The sequence below is a fragment of the Corylus avellana genome, chromosome ca9 (genome assembly GCF_901000735.1).
Source record: "Corylus avellana chromosome ca9, CavTom2PMs-1.0".
In the NCBI taxonomy this organism is placed as follows: Eukaryota; Viridiplantae; Streptophyta; class Magnoliopsida; order Fagales; family Betulaceae; genus Corylus; species Corylus avellana.
The window spans coordinates 4203677-4224574 of NC_081549.1; the positions used below are offsets into that span (position 1 = coordinate 4203677).

The 20898-nt window shown below is 36.1% G+C and overlaps 3 protein-coding genes across 4 annotated transcripts; 2 read left to right on the forward strand and 1 right to left on the reverse strand.

Moving 5' to 3' along the window:
* The first annotated feature begins 1643 nt into the window (after positions 1-1643).
* Positions 1644-4694, forward strand: LOC132191954 (xylan glycosyltransferase MUCI21). Of its 2 annotated transcripts, XM_059607100.1 has the most exons (4): positions 1644-1891; positions 2012-2310; positions 2412-2489; positions 3077-4694. In XM_059607100.1, exons 2-4 carry the CDS (start codon positions 2088-2090, stop codon positions 4381-4383), a joined length of 1608 nt encoding a protein of 535 aa, XP_059463083.1. In that variant the 5' UTR covers positions 1644-1891; positions 2012-2087; the 3' UTR covers positions 4384-4694. The 2 variants fall into 2 exon arrangements, with proteins under 2 accessions (XP_059463083.1, XP_059463082.1); XM_059607099.1 differs by having other exon boundaries at positions 1644-2310.
* A 2350-nt stretch (positions 4695-7044) lies between these two features.
* Positions 7045-18016, reverse strand: LOC132191801 (kinesin-like protein KIN-14L). The gene is made up of 20 exons (XM_059606903.1): positions 17937-18016; positions 17680-17769; positions 17225-17382; positions 16805-16945; positions 16432-16687; positions 15699-15790; positions 15507-15578; positions 14346-14447; positions 13167-13241; positions 12642-12723; positions 11965-12060; positions 11663-11836; positions 11476-11582; positions 11054-11229; positions 10755-10922; positions 10328-10578; positions 9953-10116; positions 8619-9304; positions 7538-7731; positions 7045-7436 (listed from the first exon to the last, which is right to left on the reverse strand). The coding sequence occupies exons 2-20, from the start codon at positions 17744-17746 to the stop codon at positions 7372-7374; spliced, it is 3126 nt and encodes a 1041-aa protein (XP_059462886.1). The 5' UTR covers positions 17747-17769; positions 17937-18016; the 3' UTR covers positions 7045-7371.
* A 1193-nt stretch (positions 18017-19209) lies between these two features.
* Positions 19210-19988, forward strand: LOC132191757 (uncharacterized). The gene is made up of 2 exons (XM_059606846.1): positions 19210-19263; positions 19422-19988. Exons 1-2 carry the CDS (start codon positions 19210-19212, stop codon positions 19986-19988), a joined length of 621 nt encoding a protein of 206 aa, XP_059462829.1.
* The last annotated feature ends 910 nt before the right edge of the window (positions 19989-20898 follow it).

The following is a 20898-nucleotide window of genomic DNA, read 5'->3' on the forward strand; positions in this document are numbered from 1 at the left end:
CATTTTCTCCCCATTAGCCCGAAATTGACACATGCAATATAACCTTTAGTTAGGCTGAAAAAGTGTATCATACACTAGTCCCTGCAATGAACATTGGACTGGAATTTATCTGCAATGATTTTACATCAGTCGATTTTAGTGCAATCTTTCGTCTCATGGCAATCAAGATTTTCTGTTGTCGTCGTAAGCGTGCCGTTCTAAATCTAATCATTCGATTGTTATAAAAATTGCCTTTTGGGTAGTTCTTTCCTTGATCGATAGGCCAAGAAGTTAAAATTATTGGATCCAATCATTTATTTGCCCTGTTTTAAATTTTTTTTTTCGTACTTTATCACCTGTAAACTTGTTGGTGTTCCCTATTCCTCCATGCATGTCTGGCTTCTGTTTAGTTAATTAAATTAATCTTAAAAAAAAAAAAAAAATTGGGCCTATCCTCAACTAAGTACTCAGATTCCCTTGAAGAATCATTTAATCTATACAAATTTTGAGTACTCATGAGGGGTAGTGTTAGTATAACATGGTTAATATTTATCTAGAAAAAAAGGTCTTATAAATTGGCTTCTCTTGCTAATGCCTTTTAAAATGTATTTTTATGTATTTGTTTGAAAGCGTGATTTGATGTGACATTAATATAAAAGTAATTTTCGAGTGTTTTGCCGTTCTTATTCAAATAGAAACTTAGTTAAACTTGTTATATTGTTTTACTTTGGAAATAGGATCCTCTACATTTCTTGTAATGTTTGGGTAGAAACGGGTCAAACAAATCGTGTTGGACTATGTCAAACGGGTTAAATAGGTAAACGGGTCAAGTAGGTTATGTTGGGTTATTCGTGAGTTGTGAACTTGGGGTGTAAAACTAAAAAAAAAAAAATTATTGGGGATGTTAAAAAAAATTGGTTTGTGGGTATATCTTGAAAATAAAAATTTAGGGAAACTTTTAAAAATTTTGGTGGGCCGCAGCCCTAAGGGTACACCTAATTTCGCCCCTAGTTATGTTAAAGTTGAAAGGAAAATAGGAGTTGCGTTCAAATTAACCTTTAAGAGGCTGACGGGTCAAGTGGGACAGACCCTGACTCGACGACTCAAAATTATTAGCCTTTTAACTATTTTTTTTTTAAAAATAAATAAATAAATAAACATCTTAAAATACCAAAAAAAAAAAAAATCAAATTATTTTAATTTTAGTTTTTTTTTTAATATCAGGTCAAAACATTTTGTTCAAATAAAAAAAAATGAAAAAACAAAAAAAAAACAAAACACGTTACAAATTTGACAACTGACCATGACACGCTCCAAAACTCTTGAAGAGGCGCGTGCAATGCAGTGCAACAATCCCCGTTAGGCTGCGTTCGCACCCGCACTTCCCAGAAGGGAAAGGCCAAGGAGCCAAGCCAACAATCAATCCACAGGTCTTTCCAGTTTTTAGTTCTTCTTTACACGCCTTTGAGTCTTTGACTGTTAAACAATACAAAGAAGCATCAATTCAAAGGAGGCTGGATTAGCCAGCCAGCCACCCTCCTTTGACAGCTGTCTTTCTCTTCTCTCTAAGCATTTGTTCTCTCTCTCTCTCCTCTCTGACGAAACACGCAGCGAACCCCAGAAACGACCTCCATAAATATTGAATAATATTTGAATGGGAAGAGAAAATAAATATATTGTTACGGATAACATATATAAAAAATATGTAAAATATGAGTTTTTTACATATTGTTACGAATATCAAAGCTATATGTAAATACATATAGCTTTGATATTCCCACAAACGAATCACAGAGCACAAACACGCTCAGCACTGCAGCAACTTGCCAGCTTCTCTTACATCTCTTTCTCTCTGTCTCTCTCTGTCACTCAGAAACAGAGGATCCCCCGAAACACCCTACTCGGAGATGAAGTAAGACACCCAACTCGTATTTTTTCCTCTCTTTCTCTCGCTTTCGTTTTTTCCTTTCTTGGGCTTACTTCAAAATCTCTCTCTCTCTCTCTGTCTCGTTTGGTTCACATCGAAACCCAGTTCAAAAGCTGAAAAAGTTGAAGAAAGGAAAGAAAGAAAGGATAATAGTAGTAAAAATCAAAACTTTCCATAGAAAATGGTGCAGTATCATCGCTGTCACCAACAGTGGAGAAAAGGTGACAAACGTATTGAAGAAGATGAGGAGTCTCAAGCCCTTATCATGGAGTGTGGAAGCTCTGGTTGTTACTTCAAGAGAACCAGGCCCAAGCTTATCTCTCTCCTTTTTCTTTCTCTTCTCTCTTGTTGTTTTATATTGGCCCCTCATCTCTTCAGCCCTGGTTCAACTCTCCCTCTCTTCTGTAAGAGCTTTTCTCTCTCATGGCTTGCGTTTGTTTTTCCTTTGGTTTGCTTAGTTTTCCTCTGTTTTCTCTGTTTTGATGTGTCTTTTTGGTTTGTGCAGATTCATTTGGAGTAGAAAAAGAAGGCCCAGTTGCTGACACGGATGCAAATACACCTCTGTGTTCTTCAATCTCTAATGGTTGGTACTCTCTCTCTCTCTCTCTAGGTTCTTCTTTGCTTTTTTGGGTATCCTATATTATTATTTTCCCGCTGGAAGTTCATTCGAACAGTTTCGACATGATTGACCATGTTAGAATAAAATCTCCTCAATCTCCATTTGGTAGGTGAGAAAAGTTCAGAAAAGAATTAAATAATTAATTTTGATCTTAAGTTGTTAGGTGTTTAAGGTTAGTGATTTAAGTTCTTTGTAACCATAAGTACTTTGTAAAATAAAAGTGGAAGTCTCCCCTACCCCACGTCCACTTTCGACCTTCAGCAGCAGGGGTTGTTTTTCACCCTTTGGTTTGAGTTTGATCAAACAATGGAATCGTGAAGTATTATTAAAAATACTTATTTGATTTGTTAGAATATTAATTAAATGATTAAATCAATCATTTCCTATTGGTGTAAGCTTTTGGGGTTAAACATGGAATCCGAGCCAAATGTCATGAGTTATTTTGCTATCCACGTAAAGCTTTTGGGATAAGTGATAATTTAACATGATTGTTGTTATTTTCTTGTATGATTTCTTTTATTTACTTATTTTTCTGCATAATATAAATGCAGGAACTATGTGTTGTGATAGAAGCAGTATCCGTTCTGATGTTTGTATCATGAAAGGGGATGTAAGAACACACCCTACTTCCTCTTCAGTCTTCCTTTACATCTCAAGAGACACAAAGGGTTTCATTGATTATGCTGAAGAAGAGGGAGACGAGGAACTCCAACACGAAAGGATCAAACCGTATACACGAAAATGGGAAACAAGTGTCATGGACAGCATTGATGAAGTAGACCTTATTGCAAAGAAAGTGCATTCTGGTATCAACCACCATTGTGATGTCTGGCATGACGTTCCGGCCGTGTTCTTCTCGACGGGAGGATATACAGGAAATGTTTATCATGAATTCAACGATGGGATTCTGCCATTATTCATTACTTCACAGCATTTCAACAAGAAGGTTGTGTTTGTCATTCTTGAATATCATAGCTGGTGGATTATGAAGTATGGAGATGTACTTTCTGAACTCTCGGATTATGCAGCAATAGATTTTAGTGGGGACAAGAGAACTCATTGCTTCCCAGAAGCCATTATTGGCCTGAGAATCCATGATGAGCTCACTGTGGATTTTTCTTTGATGCAGGGGGGTAAGAGCATTGTTGATTTTCGAAATCTCTTAGACCGAGCTTACTGGCCTCGAATTAGTAGTTTGATCCAAGATGAGGAACAAGAAGCGCGAGAGAAATTGAAACAGAAGCTTTCTTTGTTCCCAACATCAGAAACCTTGATGAAAATGGGAAAGGAAGCGCAAGAGGATCAATTAGAGAAGCCTAAACTAGTGATTTTATCTCGAAATGGGTCTAGAGGGATAACTAATGAGAATTTATTGGTGAAAATGGCGGAGGAAGTCGGGTTCCGAGTCAACGTGTTGAGGCCTGAGCGAACAACAGAATTGGCAAAGATTTACAGGGTTCTTAATTCAAGTGATGCCATGGTTGGTGTCCATGGGGCTGCCATGACCCATTTTCTCTTTATGAGACCTGGCTGTGTGTTTATTCAAGTTGTCCCCCTTGGAACTATATGGGCGGCAGAGACGTATTATGGGGAACCTGCAAGAAAGCTTGGTTTGAAGTACATTGGCTATGAAATTGTTCCTAAAGAGAGCTCACTGTATGAGGAATATGATAAAAATGATCCTGTTCTTAGAGACCCAAATAGCGTGAATGAAAAGGGATGGCAATACACAAAGAGTATCTATCTTGAAGGCCAAAAGGTGAGACTAGATCTCAGAAGATTTAGAAAGCGGTTGGTTCGTGCTTATGACTCCCACATTTCTAAGATGACCCGGCATGTTCATCTCCAATCACAGTGATTTGTTATTGTTTCACATGGTTTAATCTGTTGTCCTGCACTCTTATCATTGATTCTGCTGAATGTTTTAGATTTGTAAGTAGGAAATGAGAAATAGGAAAAATTCTTTGTATAGATTATTGAGGTGTGTATATCAAGCAGCAAAAAGAAAAAAAAAAAAAAATGCTTATTTTCATGTAAAATATTAGCAGGCCTAAAACGACAGCTCTTTCTTTTCTTGTACAAATTTGGATTACTGAAATGTATTGAACATGGGATTTCTCAACTACTGATTCTTCATACTTTTATTATGCATTTCCTTAATATGATAAATCTATGAGTTCACTATCATCATATGAAATTCATTGATGATGGACTTCCTGAAGCTTTCAGGTTCTACTTTGTCTGTGTTTTTTGTTCCAATGAAGCAAATAACATCTCTGATCAACCATGATTTTATAATTGGCTATGGTTTTCTGAACCTCTATATTTTATCCATTTGTGGTGTTTTCATGTTCTATTTAATGTAATTCATAGATAATGACTTTGTATCTTTGTGCATTAGCAGAAAATATCAAGACTATCTTGTAGCTTTGAAAATGATCTTGAACAGGTTTTAGGTTTAAGGTGGCATTGCTTTCAACACTACATCCCACTTTCCCAACCGGTGCCTCGGGTTGGTATCAGGGTTCCGGGAAATTACTACCACGGCAACTATTGGCCGGAGCCTTGAATCATTGTACAAGAAAGTTGCCCAGAATTCAGAGAGTTGCTTTGATTTTGCCCCCTTGTTTGTGGTTACTTTTATGCTGAATGAGAAAAAGGGTTTCAAGGGCAAATTTTATACCTCAAAAGAGGCCATTGTTGGTGTAATGGTACGTCTTGAGCCGCATAGCACAATCAATGATGCAGGTTTGTTTTTTTTAGAGAGGTCACATTATATGAAGATACTTGAAGATCAATCCTGCCAAAATCTAAGCAAGAGTTGCTTTCAGCTTTTTCTAATTTTGCCAATTCTGCCAAAATCTAAGCAAGAGTTGCTTTCAGCTTTTTCTAATTTTGCCAATTCTGCCAAAATCTAAGCAAGAGTTGCTTTCAACTTTTTCAATTTTCGCCAATTCTGCCAAAATCTAAGCAAGAGGTGCTGAAAACTTTTTCTAATTCGCTTTGCTTCCCCAAAATTAGCTTTTGACTTTTTCTAACTTTGCCAAAATCTAAGCAAGAGGTTCTTTCTATATTCTCTGATTTGCTTTGCTTCCCAAAATTAACTTTTGAAACAATTGGTTGAATCTTAACACTATTTAATGTCGTGAGACATTTTGAGCCCTTCATTTAATCTAAACCGATCCAGATTAAAGTCATAGTATCTCATGCAATACCTAGATTTCAAAGCCAAATGGCCAATCAAATTTGAACTTGTGACTCAAACTCCAAACAAATCTAATATACTTGAAACAGAAATGTCTTCTAAACCGGGTCATCTGAAATTCCTTTCAGTCCGGTCTATAATATTGTCGTGTGTCATTTGAGCATATGAGAAGCACATGTTTGCTTTTTTAATAGTTCTATTAAAAAAATCATATACTCCTTCCATGCTAAGGTACATACAAAAAATTTATAAATTGGGTTAGACAAAATTCTTCCGTCCTAGTTTGGAGAAAATTTTTGTCCACATACTTATCATCAGTTGCCTTTCCCCTAGTGGGCCTAGTCCTTTTCTAAATATTTTCATCAACTCACAAGTGTAATATTGTCGGGTGAATGAAAAGAGCACGCGGTGTGCTCAGCACGCCAGTGCAATTTTTTTTTTTGCATTAAAATATTAAAAAAAAAAATTTCCTTCACGGCGTGCTGTACTCTGAATCACGGCTCAATATTGTCATACAAGGATTTTATCACTGTCCATGTCAATATGTTTCTTGGAAATTATTATTGGGTTGAAGTAGTGAAAGATATATGTTCCAATATGATGGGCCTTAAAAATAGCTTACAATTTTGAAACTCTTATCCTACCTATGACAAGGACCTAAGTTCATAGTGGACGATGATTGCACTGAGACAATCTATCTCAAAGATTTGCGTTTTCATTAGGGTAATGATTTAGAAATACTAATTTTGGAATGATTTAGATGCTCAACAAGGGCGGAACTAGACTTTTAGGTAAGGGGGGACGGGCAAAAAAAAAAAATTTTAGGGAGAGGAGGGTGTAAAAATCTAATTTTATAAGGATTATTTCATAAAAACGTATAATTTTTGGGGCATTTTAAAATTTTTGAGAGGACTATTGCCCTCCTAAGGTATGCCGTGGTTCCGCCCCTGGCCTCAAGTCATAATGTTGGTTGTATGTACTTATTAACAACAATTAACAATATTGCGAGTGATTTAGGTACAATTACACAAATGTCCATAATGCAAGAATAATATTACACTTTCAACAATACATTGGTTCCACCTCATTTGCAGGAGTCAACCAACCCTTATTTAAATGCAAAAAACAATTAACTCTTCAAGTACATCCTCATGGGTTGTGTCTTGAACCACATTTTCTACAGAGCTTGTAACAGTAAAAATAAGGAAAGCTGTTATGGTTTTCAGCTTACCAAAACAGTCTTGATGAATGATGATACAGTAACTCGAGCAACATGCCGCAAGTAGCTTAAACTTGGAAAAAAATGAAGGCTTTTTATTAAGGAAAATTCAAAGATACACAGTAACTGGGATATGGTATTTCTACATGAAGTGATGAAGAATCAGTTACAAGAAAGCAAAGACATTTTGGAGTCAAAACTTGGCTTCATAACGAGTAGATCAATTATGAATCAGGTCACAATCAGCAGAAAGTTCATCTCATTTGATATTCTATTCCTTCTCTACATAGACTGTGTGTTAATAGTGTCAGATCACTCCATCAAAGCAATTGTTTGAGTTGTTGTAGCTTAATTGTCAGCATCTGTTAGAATGCTTCGAGTCAAAGCACCACTGCAGTCATCTTCACCAAATATCATACTATCTATTGCCACCGTTTAGTAATCTTCGTTGGTGGTTGGAGTGAAAGAGGTGTCTGGTCCTTTGCATCTACAGAAGAAAACACTAGTAATCTCAGATCATAAACAGATAAAGAAGATTTTAACTTATTTGCAGAATTAATTTAAGGACACTCATATTGGTTTACTTACTAGAGTCAATGGGCTTCCCTCCAAGATATGATCTTCGGGACTTGTCAGATCCTGATGGTTGGATGCCGGTTAGTGATTGCCTCCTCTGTGTCCTAGCATTAGCAGTCACTGGCGACTTCGCGTCGTTAATATTTATTGCAACTTTGATGGGTGACCGTGGTTCCATCCGATTCTGTTGGTTCCTGCAATTTGGCCTGGAAATGTTGAAACAACAAAACATTTCAGGAAAATATTCGAGCTCACCTTAGACTGTGATGCGGATGTCACTTGGTCCCTACACTTCTAATTTTTTAGTAATATTACACCTACAACTTGCTGACACGTGTTAACATGTGATTGGAGTCACGTCAGCCATTAAAAAAAATTTAACACCCTCTAATCACTTGCAGACACACGTCAACAATTTATAAAAAAGTTGTAGATACGTTATTCTTTAATTTTAACAATTTACTCTCCGGATGTTGAATTTTACAAAATTATTTTATGAAAAATTCTTAAAGTTATTTTCACCACATCATCAATAATAGTGAAATGACATTATTGCCTATTACCATTTTTTCCCCAAAATTGGGGTTAGCTGCAGCCCTACAATTCCATGCATGTATCTTCTGTATCGGGTTTGGGGGTGGGTTGTTGCTACTGGAGGAGTCTAGATCAATATTGGCTATCAATGGGGGGATCTCTCCAACCCGTGACTAACCATATCTCAAGGTCTGTGTTCATAAGGGGCATTACAATAAGTCTGTGTGAGAGAACTCACAGTCTGCTACATATTTCATACCTTATATATATATTGAGTTAGGAATTCAGTTAGGATTTAACAAAAAAATTTACAGTTGAAAGTACAAGGATCAGCACCCACATTAAAATCTAAGGGTGACATTTGTAAAAACTCCAGTATTACATTTGTATATTCATGTAATGATGGTGCCCTAGCTCTACTATCCCCATTTTTTTATTACTAATATTTTAAACAAGCCATCATAATTAAAGATAATATGCATGAGATATATTGTGACACCCAAAGTTCCTTACTATTATTGGAAAAGAACTAATAAAAAGCAAAAGAAAAAAGTCTGACCTCTTCTCAGAGCCATTAATCAATTTTCCAATTGTCCGCAGCGATCTCCTTATTTGAGATCCCTTACCATTTACGCTACTAATTAAGTTGGGTGTCTGGCAGTCTGTAGGAAGACTAAGCTCACTTTGCATCACAATCTGGACCTCATTTCTGGCCATTACTGGCGGCTCAGGTGTCTTGGGTAGTTGAAGAGTAGAAATTTGTGTTATACCACCTGTTTTTGTAACTCGCTTCTGATAGATGGTACTAGTAGGACTTTGAGGAGGCTTGGCATGAGAGACCTCCCTTGTCATAGAACCACCATTGCTGAAATGCCCATAAGACTTCGTGACTGCTTCTGCATCTTGAATATGACCATACTTTTGCACTGACACAGCATCGAATGATAGAGGCTTGCTTACATCATCTGAAACTTTTATCTGCAAATTATCCTTCTTAATATATCTTGGGCCTTCCAAACTCAATCTTCTTGAACGAGTTGGTACAGAAGGGGTTCCCTTTCTATCTTCAATATTCATGGCGTTTTCACTCTTCATGGTGCCACAATTCTCAATGCTTAGTCTTCGAGGACGTGGTGGAGTTCTCTCTGTCACTACTCTTGGTTTTCCATATGGAGATTTTGGCTCCTTTTTGAACTGTATACTCTGTGCTTCTTTGTTTGCCAATGCCTTCTTAAGGCTCTCAATCTGCAAGATTCAAAGAAAACATAAACCCATTACGGCAATTAAGTCCAAGGGAAGGCATTTCAAGGCTTCCATTTGAGACAGCCAAAAATATAGCACTAATGACCTATCACAGTGAGGTTTCGGCAACCATCTATCTCATGACAAACAAATGCCTTTAAACTAATAAGTTCATGAAATAAAAATAATCATTCCATCAGAATAACTTTTAAACCATGAAAAGTTCCAACCATTACCAAATTATTCAAGTTGAACAATTTTCTTATAAATATTCCAGCTTTGAATGTATTACTAAATGCAAAGGAGGCGAATCAACTAAAATAAACACCAACATTCTTTTTTCCCTTTCTTTTCTTTTTCATAGAAACAAAAAACACTAATATTGGAATCGGTTTCCAAGAATATATAATCCAGAAATTGCAATGAACCATGACAGGTACTGGTGTCTGGACAACTAATAATGCTTTGTTAAAGCATATCTGCATGATGGCAATAAATAAGGAAGACTTGCAGAATAACATCTAGACAGCCAATCAACTTTTGGGATGAATGAAAGAGAAAAAAAATGGCCCAAAGATGGAAGACAGGAGGGGAGGAAAAAAAAACTTATGAAACATGCAATGAAGTGGCAATTTGTCTGAATTTGTTTACCTGTTCTTTGAGTTGCATAACCTCACTGCTCTCCTTGTTCAAACGAGCAGCACCAAGTTCAACAGTTGAAACCCTCTGAGCAAACTTCAGAGTAGTAACTGTTTCACCAAAAGAATCTTCTTCCGGACTCACATGAGCAAACATTAAAGTCTTAGCATGTCCACCTAAAAACAATTTCCAGATAGAGGACATTCAGTACAAGACCAAAAAGAGTAAACTACTTTGTAGAACAACAAAACCCTATCAAGTTCAGGCCAAAAGAAAAGAAAAATCAATGACATGATATGGTGTGACCTGTTTGGAGAACCAATAAAAAAGCAAAGTACACTGTATAGAGACATGCTAGTGTTTTGGAAAGAGGCACACATTACAGACCTAAGGAGTCTTGTAAGAGAAGTGTGAGCTTGCTGTTTCGGTAAGGGATGTGGGTGTTTTTCTGAGCCAAGGCCATAATAACATCCCCTAAACAAGAAAGAGACTTATTAATATACTGTGCCTCCTTGAGCCTGTCTCCGGTAACTTCAGATTTGTCCACTCGTTCACTTCCTGCAAGGTCTACCAAATGCAGAGAACTACGGAGAATGCCACCAGATGTATCTTTTCCATGCACATGTACTGTGAGGACACTGCACATCCATAAACCACAATATTATTGTTGAACTCAACTACTTATTCTTTTCAAACTTAACAAACTTCAAATATTACAGTATATGTCTAGGTATGAAGTGAAAAGGTAACCTTTTCTCTAATACCTACTAAGCAAGTTCAAACAGTTCGCATAACTTAGCTCCTACAAACTGACCTGTGGGAACGACTACTTCGGTTGTTCATTGCAGTAGAACTGACAACACGATTCACCTCACCAAGTTTCATTAGGTTCAGAACATCCGTGGTAGACTTAACAGAACATATAGTAGCATCCGGAAGACTCAACCCATTATCACTAGTGCAGCTCCGAATTTCTAATTTGTGCTTTGTTAAGAAAACAGATTAACTTCATGTGCATAATCAAAACACAATACGACATAGAGTTTCCGCATCTTTAATACTCTTATAGATGTTTAATAGTAAAGCTAAAAAGCCAATATGAAAGGATATTTAGTGGTTGATGAATCTTCTGCAAGAAGGTCCCGTACTTGCTCATTATATATTTCAACCATCTGGACATGAATGTCATAATTTATGATGTCTTTCCTTCTATCAGACATCTGGAAGAGATAGTTGAGAGCAAGAAAATTAATCCCCCTGTCCTTTGTTGACCCACCTGATGGACCACTCTGTCATCATATAAAAGAATCAGATGGACGAATCAGATGTGTGAAACTCTTAATAGCTTTTAGCCAGTCTTTATCCTATACACATGAGATGCAAAACAAATGGGCGGCAACCATAAATCCTTCCTACTTGAAAGACAATCCGGTATCCCTATATTGGATATCCAGATTAATAAAACAAAGGGATATATGAAAAGCTGCAGAAGATTAACTATATAGAAGCTAAATCTCATAATGTATATATCTTACCATGGTATGTGTTTTTCCGGATCCAGTTTGACCATAAGCAAAAATGCATACATTGTAACCATCCACCACGGACCTAATTAATGGTTGGATGTCCTTAAAAACCACATCTGAAAATAAACGGTAATATTTGTAAAGAAATTTGATTAATGTAAAACCAATAATTTAGAAGAATCTCATGTGATATTACCTTGAGTAGCAGTTGGACCAAACATCCGGTTAAACTGAAAAACTTTCCTTCCATCTTTATGGGGCTTTAATGGATCTAAGATCACAAGTGAGCCATCCTCTCCAATGAAATCTATCACAGTTTTGGCTTCAGCAGTGAAGGAGGGCCTAATTCTGCAGTAAACTCGAATGTTACCTGAAGATAATATTAATCAGGAATAAATCATTAGATTTAATCTTAATGCTGAAAATTAAATTGTCCTTTTAAATACTTCAAATAAGAATAGGAAAAGTTTAGTATATGTCTTCAAAAAGTACACTAACCTTTCAAATCCTGGACCATGTTGTATAAATTCCTGTTCTCTTTCACAACCTTGTAATATCCACTAGCAGCAAAGGACAACTCCTGTACCTGACTTTCTGAACCCAAACCAAAGACAAACATATTTTGCACTTCAAGAAAAATTCTTTATAAATCTTGATGACTCTATAATATGCATATGATTATCTAAATTGATCATCAAGCCAATAGATGGATTTAGGACATCAATCCATTTCACAAGCTCTATATGCTATACAAAAATGGCAATCTTGGCAAGATCACAAAATACTAGTGTCAACTAAATAAGACAGATTCATGGCTAAAATACACCAATAAACACATATATTTTCAAAAAGAAAACACCAAAAATCTTGCTTCCTGGAAGTCATAGATGAATATAGATGGTAAGGACATAAATATGGAAAAGACAAAGGAATTTTTTTTTTGAAAGAAGTGAGATTTAAGCAGAAATCCATTATCGCATTTGCAGTTTGCTCTGTGAGTATGGATGCAAATGCCATGGTCTAAGAAAACTTAAATTGATATATTGGGGAAAAAAGGGGAAGAAATGCTTTGGTTTATACATATAAATTGATTGAACCTTGAGAACTAATTTACTGTTAAGTTCCATAACCAAAACAACAATGATTCACTTATTCAAGTTCCTTTAGTAACATACCCAGGTCTTTCAAATCTCTCTGCAACTGGGACTGTAAGTGTTCGAACTCCCTCTTTGTTGATGATAAAAGAGACTTGAGATCCTGCAATATGAAAAATATTCCCACCTTAAGAACTAAATATCTGCAACACCCCATCACATGTCTTATTATAATCATATGAGAAAACTAAATTGGATTTTCTGATTATCCTCAGGTTTTCATAGAAATTTTATAATAAGATTTGATATTAAAAATTGAATGAATCCGTCTCAAATTCAACTCTACGTATTTTCATTTACGTTATCAACAAAAAAATTAAAGACAATCTGGAAACTTCTTGGTGTTGAAGTTTAATTCTCTAAACTTCCAGTAAGTTTATCACTGTCGTATAGTTTTGGGTATTTCTTGGTCCATATAAAGCACCCAAAAAGTGTAAATGACAACCTTTATACCTCAGAAAAAATTATGCTTAAAAACTACAAGAAGTTCATGATTGGAAAAAATAATAGAGAAGAAAATAAAAGAAAAGGAAAGAAAAAACTTACAAAAAGTTCCTTCTCTTGCATTTTAAATAGATTCCTGTGATTGCAGTTACCTTTTCTCAAGCGTGCTTTGGAACACTATAAAAGAGATGTTAAAGGAAAATCACAATCCGCCGTCAGAAATTAGAGTGCAATATTAAACACAATAGTTAAATCATGACAAAGTGAGAGTTCTGTGTCAGCTTCTTGGATGCACGGAAATAAAAATTGTAATATCATTGATATATAAATCTAGTATTGATGTCAAATGCATCATGACATACCACCCCTTAAGACGAAAAGAGCTCAAAATTTGACATACATATTGGCAGTAGTTTGTATTGAAAAAAATCAGACAGCAACATGATGCAAAAAGGATTGATTAGCTTTAGTAAATTACAAATGTATGGACATGAAGATGTGGAATTAATGGTGGTTTTCTCAGTATTCTTTTGAAAATGCAATCTATAAAATCATATCAGCTGTCCAACTTTATCATATCACATAAGCTTTTGTCTGTACATGTATAACTGGGGTCATATCAGTATGAGGAATAAAGAATCTTGACAACGAGTCATTGTAGATTAATCAAATCAAGACTAAGATACAAGAACAATCTTATTTCATAAGTTACACATAATACAGTTAAGGCTCCAACTAAAACAAGGAAGTAGATATTCATAGTCAAAGGAAAAAAAATTTAAAACTTGATGTTCTAACCAATGCCATATTGTCAAGTCAACTTATGTTCAGATGATAAAGTAGGGTATCCTTAATAAAGGAACAACCATAATAGATAATAAATTCTATTAGAAATTAAAAATCCATTTAAAATGGATAATCTACGAGATCATATAACATAAATGACAACACATTTCTTGTATGACGCGCGTGTAAAAACATCTGATATAGATTAAAATAACACCTTTCCTTTTCAATACCTCTTAGTATAAAAACACTTCATTATAGTCTAATAATGAAATATCTAGTCTAGCTTCAGGTGAACCAAATGTCACTGCATCTTGCTATGAGACTTCAAACAAGGGTTTAGATGTAAAACAACTCATAGACCACATTTCAAAAGGGAAAGAGAGATCAATTCTTCCTTAAAAGTTAGAATTGTTAAAATCAGGGTTTTAAGAATTAATAATTTCTAGAGTGCATTAATCACAATACGAAATTGTTAATAAGATGATAAGATACCTTCAAATTTTCAAGTGCAGATATATCCTCCAAAGGCGTAAATGTTGATTGTTGAGGTGAGTGACTTCTTTCTTCCAATAAATCTTTGAAATTTACTTGCAACTGATTTTGGACAAGAAGATATAAATACTTTTAGGTTCATAACAAGCTCATGTAAGCAAAAGCATTGGCACAAAAAGGAAAAGGAAAGAGAGCTTCCAAGATGAATGCAGCAGCTCATTGAACCGACCAAACCTATAAAAGTCCCCTCGGTGGCACCAATTGATTTTGAAAATTCCCGACTATCCTTTTCTATCTTATATAACTAAGTAGGGTGATTAATCGCCCAGGTACAATCTAATGCCACCAAATTGTTTTAGTAACAAAACTAGATCACTTTCAAACCATGGTCTAAAGAGTTGTGGCCAATTATTAGAATAATAACTTCAAATCTCTGTTAAGAATTATTCTTTTATATGTACAAAAAAGGAAATATTAATTATAACATTGTGGTCAAATGAGATTGTAAAATGTACCTGGTTATGTATCAACTAATGTGCTCTGATTATGGCCATATAATAAATATGTGCTGTTTTAGAAAATAATCATAATTATACTGTTAATTTGGTAGCCTTCACCTGTTTGTAATTGGTATCTCAACTCTATTAAACTAAGCATTAATCAACTAATTGGTACCTACAAGGCTTATGTTGTTCTCTTTATTTAGCATACAAATCAGATAGCTGAAGCAATATTACAAAAGAATTTGTCTAGCGTGTCAATTGTCATGTGTAAACCAAGCTATTTTAAAAATAAATAGTCTTTGAATTGGTTCATGAAATTTTGTTCATAGTTATTGGTGCTGCTTAGTGCACCAAAGAAAAAAAAATTTGCCTGCGTTTGACCTGGGTATTGGCACGTAAATCCAAGGTGAAACCATGTCTACCAAATCTAAGGTGTTCCCTACAAGTTTCCTTAAACTTTGTCCACATCAATCCCCTATACTAAAACTGACAGAAGAGAAAATTAACCTAAAAAAAGGAAAATTTTGTTTCAAGTTTTATTTGGTTCACCTAATGTACTAATGAGCAATTCACAAAAATATATGCCCACACTCGAAGAAATCAAAACTAATGTGACCAGCAAAGAGTGGAATCTCTTCATGAGTCAAATCGAACTGACCTCAGGGAACTTGCTTGGATCCTGTTCCTCCAAATAACTTGACATAATTCTGCTGAGTAGCTTTACTGGATCCTGTAGGACACAAGAGAAAGGTTAAGGGGGGAAAAACAGATCAACTTCATAAATAACTCTATTGCTCAAATTTATATGTGGAATCATAGTAAAGTTTTCTAACAATGTTCTTATTGTTACCAGGTTTCTGTTCCTGAAGGAAGCAAGGAGGCTGTCATCAATATTTTCCTTTGAGTTGACCATGCAGTCAGTGAGTAACTTTACAATATCCGCTGCATCACACATGCAGTAAAATGAATAATTTTGCATTCACCAAGCAACTATGAATTCATGAATTACTATATATGAAGGTGTGGATGCCACATACAACTACATTTTTATTTAGAGCAGGTGTTATCATGTTTAAAGCATATGTAAAAATTCATTGAATTACTTTCTATCCTTCTTTAGCAACCATTTATCATTATGCAGGGTTTCTAGAAGTGTCTACACAAGTTGTGGTATGCAGCATTTTTGACATGGTATAACAGGAAGTAAAAGGATCCTAATAGATGATTTTAGTACAAGAGCTTTTATCCACAACTTGGATACAAATGCAATTATTTTCACTCGACGTCTTTTAAGGAAATCCTATTATTAACAATATTTTCTGTTTAGTTACATTCAAGAAACTCACTTATTGATTTAATGATATTTAACAATTAGCTTGAATAATATCAGTGTCTTGTACTTATAAAAAAACTTATAAAAAATATCAAAGCCATATAAGCGCCTCATTGATTGATCTAAAAAATAATGGAATGTATGTACAACTAACTAGTACACATATAATGTTTGGTCTACATGGATTCAATAATAATGCCTACATACGAGATAAGAAGACAATTATACACTGAAGAGAGTCCAATTCAACCTTCAAGTTTCTGATTGTCACCCTCAAAAGGTGGCTGTTTCTCAGATGTTCCAGACATATCTAAGCGCCTGCAGGAGTCCAGTGAGGTTGTAGCTGAGGCTCTTGTATGCGTCCTACCGGCAGAATGCATGACCAAAGGAGATTTCACATTTTTGTAAAATCCATTTCTACAGCCCATCTGTTTCCATTCATGATATGATTTAAGTGCCAAGATGCAATCAACAACCTTGGCCACTGACCCTGCCTCTAATGCATCCTGAGAAAAGTAAATACCAAAAATTACTTGGTCAAGTATACATACACACACACACACACACACAGAGATATATATATACATAGCACTTATACATATAGAATAGAGTAAATAACCAACCCTTTCAAGATCAGAAGCTTCAAAAGCGGGCAGCTTCAGCTCTTCGACAGCCACTAAAAAGTTCCGGACATTCTCAAAGTACTGAAAGGCAGGCAATGGCTGAGATTCCCCGCATTGTAAATGTGCTTGATTCTCCACAACCTTAGGATAATTTTCAAAATGGAAGCAATAAGAATTCTTAAAGAAATAGAACCCCATGCCTACTTTAGATGGGGAGTAACATTAAAAAAGAGAAGGAAAAAAAAAGCAGCATTCACTCGTCTGAGTCTAATAAGCGGATTGAATCTAGCATAGTAAAGGTGGGGTTGTTTACATTCGAAAAAATATATTAACATATAGCAACCGCATTTCAGTAGTTCAATTTTTTCACAATCTTTAGATTGTGAATTGTTACTACAACTTAATGAAGAAATGGCATACCTTGAGCACTGTTCCTGGGTTAATTTTGTTGATGGCATTGCATAGGATCAGGCCATTTCTCAAGCAAGAAATGAATGCCCTCTCCGATGGCTGTTTCGATATGCCGAGCGGACCCACCAAGCTCTCGAGCCAACTGACAGCTTGGTATCGCCTCCAAGCTGCAAAGATAAGCGTATGAAAAGGGATTCTTAACACGATTCTTTAAAGACCAATGAAAATTCTCCGTTTGGCTTCCAAGAAGATGCAACAAAAGAAAAAAATTGTGATCCTTTACTCGTCTTAGCAAAAACCAACCACTCCGCTGAGTTGGAGAGGGTTGTTATTCTTTTCTTGGAAACCAGAAACAACAGAAAACATAACAAACATGCTTACTTTTCTATCCCTTTCTTTCCATTTTAACATTTCCAGCACCCAAACAGATACATAAACGTAAGAATATATTGAGAAAGACTGACCTGCTTCTTCAGCCTTTCTTGACGCCAAATTAATTTCATGCAGCCCAGTTCTTGCACTATTCTCCATGGAAATCCCAATCTCCTCGCTTCCTGCAACCATCACACAAATGTTTTTCAGAAACCCATTAAAATCCATTTATTCTTCTTGAAAGCAAAACTTCCAAGAAAATAATCACACACATGAACATCACCCATTACTCGCACACACTAAATACAAAGACAAGCGCGCACACACACACGCATAGAAAGATACATACAATGAGAAAGAGAGAGCGAGGATTCAAGAAAAACCCAGAAAGCAGTGAGAGAGATTCAGAGAAAGAGAGTGTTTTCTGGGCATTTGTTAAACACCCCAGAACTGTTCATTTTTCCAGGACACTGTTCATGAATAAAAAAAAAAATAATAATAATAATAATTGGTATGGAAAAATGAAAAAGTGGTATTGGGAAGTAAAAAATTTTGTTTTGTAGTGATTTTTTTATTTGAATAGTAATAAAAAGTAAATGATTAGATATAAAAAGTGAGTGATTTGATATAAAAGTAATAATATTTTTTTGGGAAAAAAATGAAGTGAATAGTGTGGTGGATGTGGGGGAATGTGAGGGAGTTTAACAAACACCCCCATTGTCTTTCTCACTTTTGGTTTGGGTTAAGGTTATGAAGTGGGGGGCTAGGTTCGGATCCGAACCTGAGGCTACGGAATCGTAACGTTAGTTGTGGGTCATTTTTTTGAATTCAAATGGGTGGGGACGCATGTGCTTTCGTGGTCATTGAGGACGATCTCACCCGTCCTTTTTGACGACTGGATGGTAGAGATCAACGGATGAGATTTATCAGAAAGGGCTGCGTTGAACTTTGGGTTGGGCTTCTTGCTGGGCCTTTGGGCTTTGGCATGTTACGAGGTGTTTGTGGTGGATGATAAATCGCTAGCCTAGCGCGTGTATGGAAAAACCTTATTGGTAAGTCTACTTGATCATGTTACATTCGGAAGGTACATTACACGCGATGTAGTTGCGGTGTGGAGTTAATTAGTGCTTACATTCCGCCTTGTGATACGTATCATAGCTGTATGGTCCAAAAACTTGGGATTTGCTTTTGCTCGTAATTGGGATGTGAAACATGAACGTGATCTTCTTATATCCTCTTCAATGGAATCGAAATGGAAATTGGAATTATTTATTTATTTTACAGTCAAAATTAGATTTTATAAAGTTAATGATATATATAATATATGTGATAGACAAGTGATAAAAAATATTCTACATTCCATCTTCCATCCATTTCCATAACGTGAAAAAAGTGTATCTACCATTAAATTTGTGGAACAGGATCCTCTCAATTTCAGTTAAAATAGAAAGTATCCATTTAATATAAAAGTAATATTGTCTTAACATTAAAGTTGAAGGATAAAATTTATAATATTACCCCTCTTTTTACACTAAATGGGAAATAAAGAGGATCCTATTCAAAAAAAAAAAAAAATCATTATTATTCTCATAATGATAGAATAGCTCGTCCAGCGTCGAGAGATGTATGGGGAACTAGTCACAAGGCTTTCCAGAAGTGTAGCTCTACAGGGTCAGGTTTTCTCCAGGTAGCAGGGGACTTATATGCGAAGGGGGGGATAGAAATTCTGCGCTTGTTCTCAGTAATATCGAGAAGCATATGGCAACGACGAAATGCCTTGATTTTTTATGGCACTTTCGTCCATCCGGATTCTGTGGTTCGAGATGCTGAACAGGCAGTGTACGATTATGAGAAAGCAAATCAGCCCGAACACCAGAAAAATGCGTTCACTACACAACGTCAAGTTCTTTGGACCAAACCGGAAGCAGGGTGGATTAAAGTAAATGTGGATGCAGCTTTGAATAAAAAAGAAGGAGTGATGGGCTTCGGTCTAGTCATGCGTGATCAGGAAGGAACATTCTTAGCTGCAAAATGCATTAGAAAGAGGGGCTTGTGGGAATCAGTTGTGGCTGAGGCTTTGGCACTCTACCACGAGACTGTATTTGGGAGGGAGAAAGGAGTGCAGCATATTGTTATTAAAGGAGACGCAAAGCAAATTACTTATGCTATCCACGAGAAGGGGCTGAATACTAGTATGGTGGGACACCTGATTGGTGATGTCAAGCTAAACTTGAATATTTTCCCTAGGTGGCAAGTTAACCATGTACATCGTGAGGGGAATAGGGTGGCTCATGGCTTAGCAAGAATGGCCCTTCAACAGGTCAATGATACTGTATGGAGTAAGGAGTGTCCATCTTGTATCAGAGATATTATATTGACAGAACAGTTGCTCTATCAATGATCCATTTTATGAAAGATTATCAAGTTTGATTTTTCAAAAAAAGAATAGCTCTAAGAATAATATCCCCCAAAAAAAAAATTCTTTATTTTCATTCCAATGCCATCGAGGGGGTGGTCGCAACCACCCCTCCGGGCCATCTGGTGGTCGTGGGTCATTGCCCAACCCAAGCCACTACCTAGCCTTCCAACCGTCAATCATCACCCAACGCAACCCACCACTAGCCACCATCCGGTTCGACCTACCATTGCCAACCATATCTCGCAGTCCTCTACAATCCTCGACCATCGTCCCTAACAATCCTCCTTCGTCTTAGGCAACCATTTGTCGTTATCCCAACGACACTCTATCATCTTTGACCACCATCTAGCCCAGCTCACCTCCAGCCACCACTAGCCTAACTCACCATAGGCTAGAGATGTTGTGAGTGGAAGGTTGGGGCGGATGGTGGCCGAAGACGATGGAAGACCATTGGATATGGTTGTCAACTATAGGGTAGGCTAAAGGGTGGCCAATAGTTGCCATGGCTGAGCATTGGTTAGCGGTGGGTTAGGCTAGGTATGACTTGGGCTAATTGGTGGCTAGCAACAAGCTCTAATTTGGTTTAAGTGCTATAAAATAATATTTCTTTTAATTTTCTCAACTGTTCAAATTTAATCTCACAATTATATTTATATCTTTTCGTGATTGTCCAATTCCTATCACATATTTGACTTTTTATCAGCTATTAGCCTAAACACTTAAAAGATCATAATAATTTGAGTTCTTCCCGTAATAATACTATCATATAAGTCTTGCTGTTGAATTTTGCATAATGCCAAGCTCATTAGTTCCCACTTAACATGAAATCGTGAAGTTTCACATGCCATGTACTATGCTATAAATGTTACATACAAATTATTAAGCAAGCTAA

What these genes read in the sequence shown, in the direction of transcription:
- LOC132191954 (XM_059607099.1), top strand. Translation starts at nt 2,088, where the DNA reads ATGGTGCAGTATCATCGCTGTCACCAACAGTGGAGAAAAGGTGACAAA. An exon ending in TTCAACTCTCCCTCTCTTCT is followed by an intron (nt 2,311 to 2,411) that starts GTAAGAGCTTTT and finishes TGGTTTGTGCAG; the next exon opens with ATTCATTTGGAGTAGAAAAA. An exon ending in GTGTTCTTCAATCTCTAATG is followed by an intron (nt 2,490 to 3,076) that starts GTTGGTACTCTC and finishes ATATAAATGCAG; the next exon opens with GAACTATGTGTTGTGATAGA.
- LOC132191757 (XM_059606846.1), top strand. Translation starts at nt 19,210, where the DNA reads ATGTATGGGGAACTAGTCACAAGGCTTTCCAGAAGTGTAGCTCTACAG. An exon ending in GTGTAGCTCTACAGGGTCAG is followed by an intron (nt 19,264 to 19,421) that starts GTTTTCTCCAGG and finishes GATGCTGAACAG; the next exon opens with GCAGTGTACGATTATGAGAA.
- LOC132191801 (XM_059606903.1), bottom strand. Translation starts at nt 17,746, where the DNA reads ATGGAGAATAGTGCAAGAACTGGGCTGCATGAAATTAATTTGGCGTCA. An exon ending in GAGAGATTTGAAAGACCTGG is followed by an intron (nt 12,061 to 12,641) that starts GTATGTTACTAA and finishes GTTTGGGTTCAG; the next exon opens with AAAGTCAGGTACAGGAGTTG. An exon ending in ATTAATGGCTCTGAGAAGAG is followed by an intron (nt 7,732 to 8,618) that starts GTCAGACTTTTT and finishes CAACATTTCCAG; the next exon opens with GCCAAATTGCAGGAACCAAC.